This window comes from Mus pahari, chromosome 7 (assembly GCF_900095145.1).
Source record: "Mus pahari chromosome 7, PAHARI_EIJ_v1.1, whole genome shotgun sequence".
Lineage (NCBI taxonomy): Eukaryota > Metazoa > Chordata > Mammalia > Rodentia > Muridae > Mus > Mus pahari.
Window position 1 is genome coordinate 1,484,458 of NC_034596.1, and position 2,120 is coordinate 1,486,577.

General features: G+C 49.7%; 1 protein-coding gene across 1 annotated transcript in view; it reads right to left on the reverse strand.

The window, feature by feature from the left end:
- Window positions 1–2,120, reverse strand: part of Snx17 (sorting nexin 17) — a 6,407-nt gene that overhangs the window by 1,771 nt on the left and 2,516 nt on the right. Inside the window, exons 5-10 of the mRNA XM_021201391.2 lie at window positions 1,487–1,597; window positions 1,306–1,396; window positions 1,083–1,170; window positions 797–866; window positions 438–530; window positions 142–345 (exon numbers count right to left, since the gene is read on the reverse strand). Coding sequence (XP_021057050.1) covers window positions 142–345; window positions 438–530; window positions 797–866; window positions 1,083–1,170; window positions 1,306–1,396; window positions 1,487–1,597 — 657 coding nt within the window. The remainder of the gene's footprint in view (window positions 1–141; window positions 346–437; window positions 531–796; window positions 867–1,082; window positions 1,171–1,305; window positions 1,397–1,486; window positions 1,598–2,120) is intronic.

Consider the following 2,120-nt stretch of genomic DNA (forward strand, 5'->3'; position numbering starts at 1 on the left):
CAAAGCCACTGGAAAGCTGAGGTGGGAGAGTCATGAGTTCAAAGACACCTGAGCTACACAGTTCCAGGCCAGTAATAGCATAACTAGAAGTTGCTAAAAAAAAAAAAAAAAAAAAAAAAAACAGAAAGAAAAGAAACTCACAGAGGAGGTGACCCTCCAGCATCGCATTCGGGTAACCCGGAAAGAGCCTTCACGGAGCTGCTGGCCTGGTAGTCGCAGCTGGAGACTGAGCTCACTGTTGCCTGCACTGACCACAACAGGGCAATCCTTCTCTGGAAAGTCAGCCACACAGGCATCAAAGCGCAGATAGCCATAGTGCCTCAGAGTTTGGGCCAGCCTCAAGAACTGAAAAATGTTCACCAGGTGTGGTTGGTTATGAGACGGGGAGTAGCTCAAGGCTGGTAGCCCTTGCAGGGAGACAAGGCAAACCAGCTCACCTCCTTTTTGGAGACCTTCTCTTGCAGAGACTTGAGCTGCCGATGCTGCTCTTTGGTGACCAGGATCCAGCCATGCTCAATGTCTGACACCGTCTATATACAGTGGAGACAATGAATGGAAAGTTGGGGATCCCAGTTAGTACTTCCAGTGACGTGATCAAAGTGAGCTCTGTCAGCGTGAGCTGAGAGCTAACTGCAGTGAGACCTTGACCTTACCAGTTTACAGAGTCAATGTCAGGAACTCTGACCATATTCTAGGAACTTCCTCATGAACTGGGAACCAGTCATGGCGTTTTCTTGGGAGAGTGGAATACCAGAGTCACTTCAGAGCAAGGGTTCTGAGGCAGCTCCAAACTCACCTGAGCATACAGCAGGTTCAGGCCAACCCGGTTCTCCATGACATCATCGTCATAGGCAGAGTCCCAGTAACTGTGAGGTGGAAATGGGTCATGAGGCTAAGCAAAAGTAGAATGGAAAATGGGCAAGCAAACAATTGCAACTCTGGGGTAATTAATGGTGGGACAGTAGGAGAAGGGTGGGAGGTGTGGGTACAACATCCACTGCCGTCCCCTCGGCAAAGCTGCTTCAGTATAAGGCCCAGCCATCCAGCCCACGCCCTCTCCTGCTTTAAGGCTCAGCCCTGACCTCTTTCTGAGCACAATCTTATACTCTTGACTCCGAAGACTGGTAACAGACACATAAGGCAGTTCAAACTCTTGCAGCTTCCGTACAACTACAGATTAAAAAAGGAAAGTGTGATCAGACTAAAGAGGAAGGAAAGCCATGGACCTGCTTGGAGGAAATGTCCCATTCTCACAGCAGGAACTCACTGCCTGAAGTGTAAGCAGTGAAGGCCAGCGACACTCACAAGAAAAGGCGCCATCTTCTTTTTCTCGAACAAGGAAGAGACTAAAATATCCAATCAAGTCATCTGGAAGACCCAGCTTTGCAGCCACAGCCTGGGGACAGGAGGGCGACTTAACCAACCGGCTAGGTCAGCGCGCAGCCTAGCATGCCCTGGGCACGGGGCTGTCCAGCAAACACCTCACCTCCAGGACATCCTCTGTCTGGTCAGAAGTTAGCACATTGACCAGAACCTTCTGTCCATTGCTGAGCAGCACTTCCAAGGGAACCTCCTCTGTGGGGACCTGCTGGGTCTCCTGTGTGAATAAATGAGATGGGGGGCACTGTCTTGTTAAAGTAGGTCTAGGGTCCAGCTCAGGTGCACTCCATTTTCCCATCTCCCTCTGGTAACATCCTTAAATAAAGGCTGGCCTTTTCTTTTCTTTTCTTTTTTTTTTTAAATATTTGTTTATTATATGTAAGTACACTGTAGCTGTCTTCAGACACTCCGGAAGAGGGAGTCAGATCTTGTTAAGGATGGTTGTGAGCCACCATGTGGTTGCTGGGATTTGAACTCCGGGCCTTCGGAAGAGCAGTCGGGTGCTCTTACCCACTGAGCCATCTCACCAGCCCAAGGCTGGCCTTTTCTTAACTTCGGTGGTACAGTAGAAGGTTTGTTCCATTTAAAATAAAAAAGTAAAGGCGTGGGCTGGGTGCGGTGGCGCACGCCTTCAATCCCAGCAGAGGCAGGCGGATTTCTGAGTTCCAAGCCAGCCTGGTCTACAGAGTGAGTTCCAGGACAGCCAGGGTTATACAGAGAAACCCTGTCTCAAAAAACCA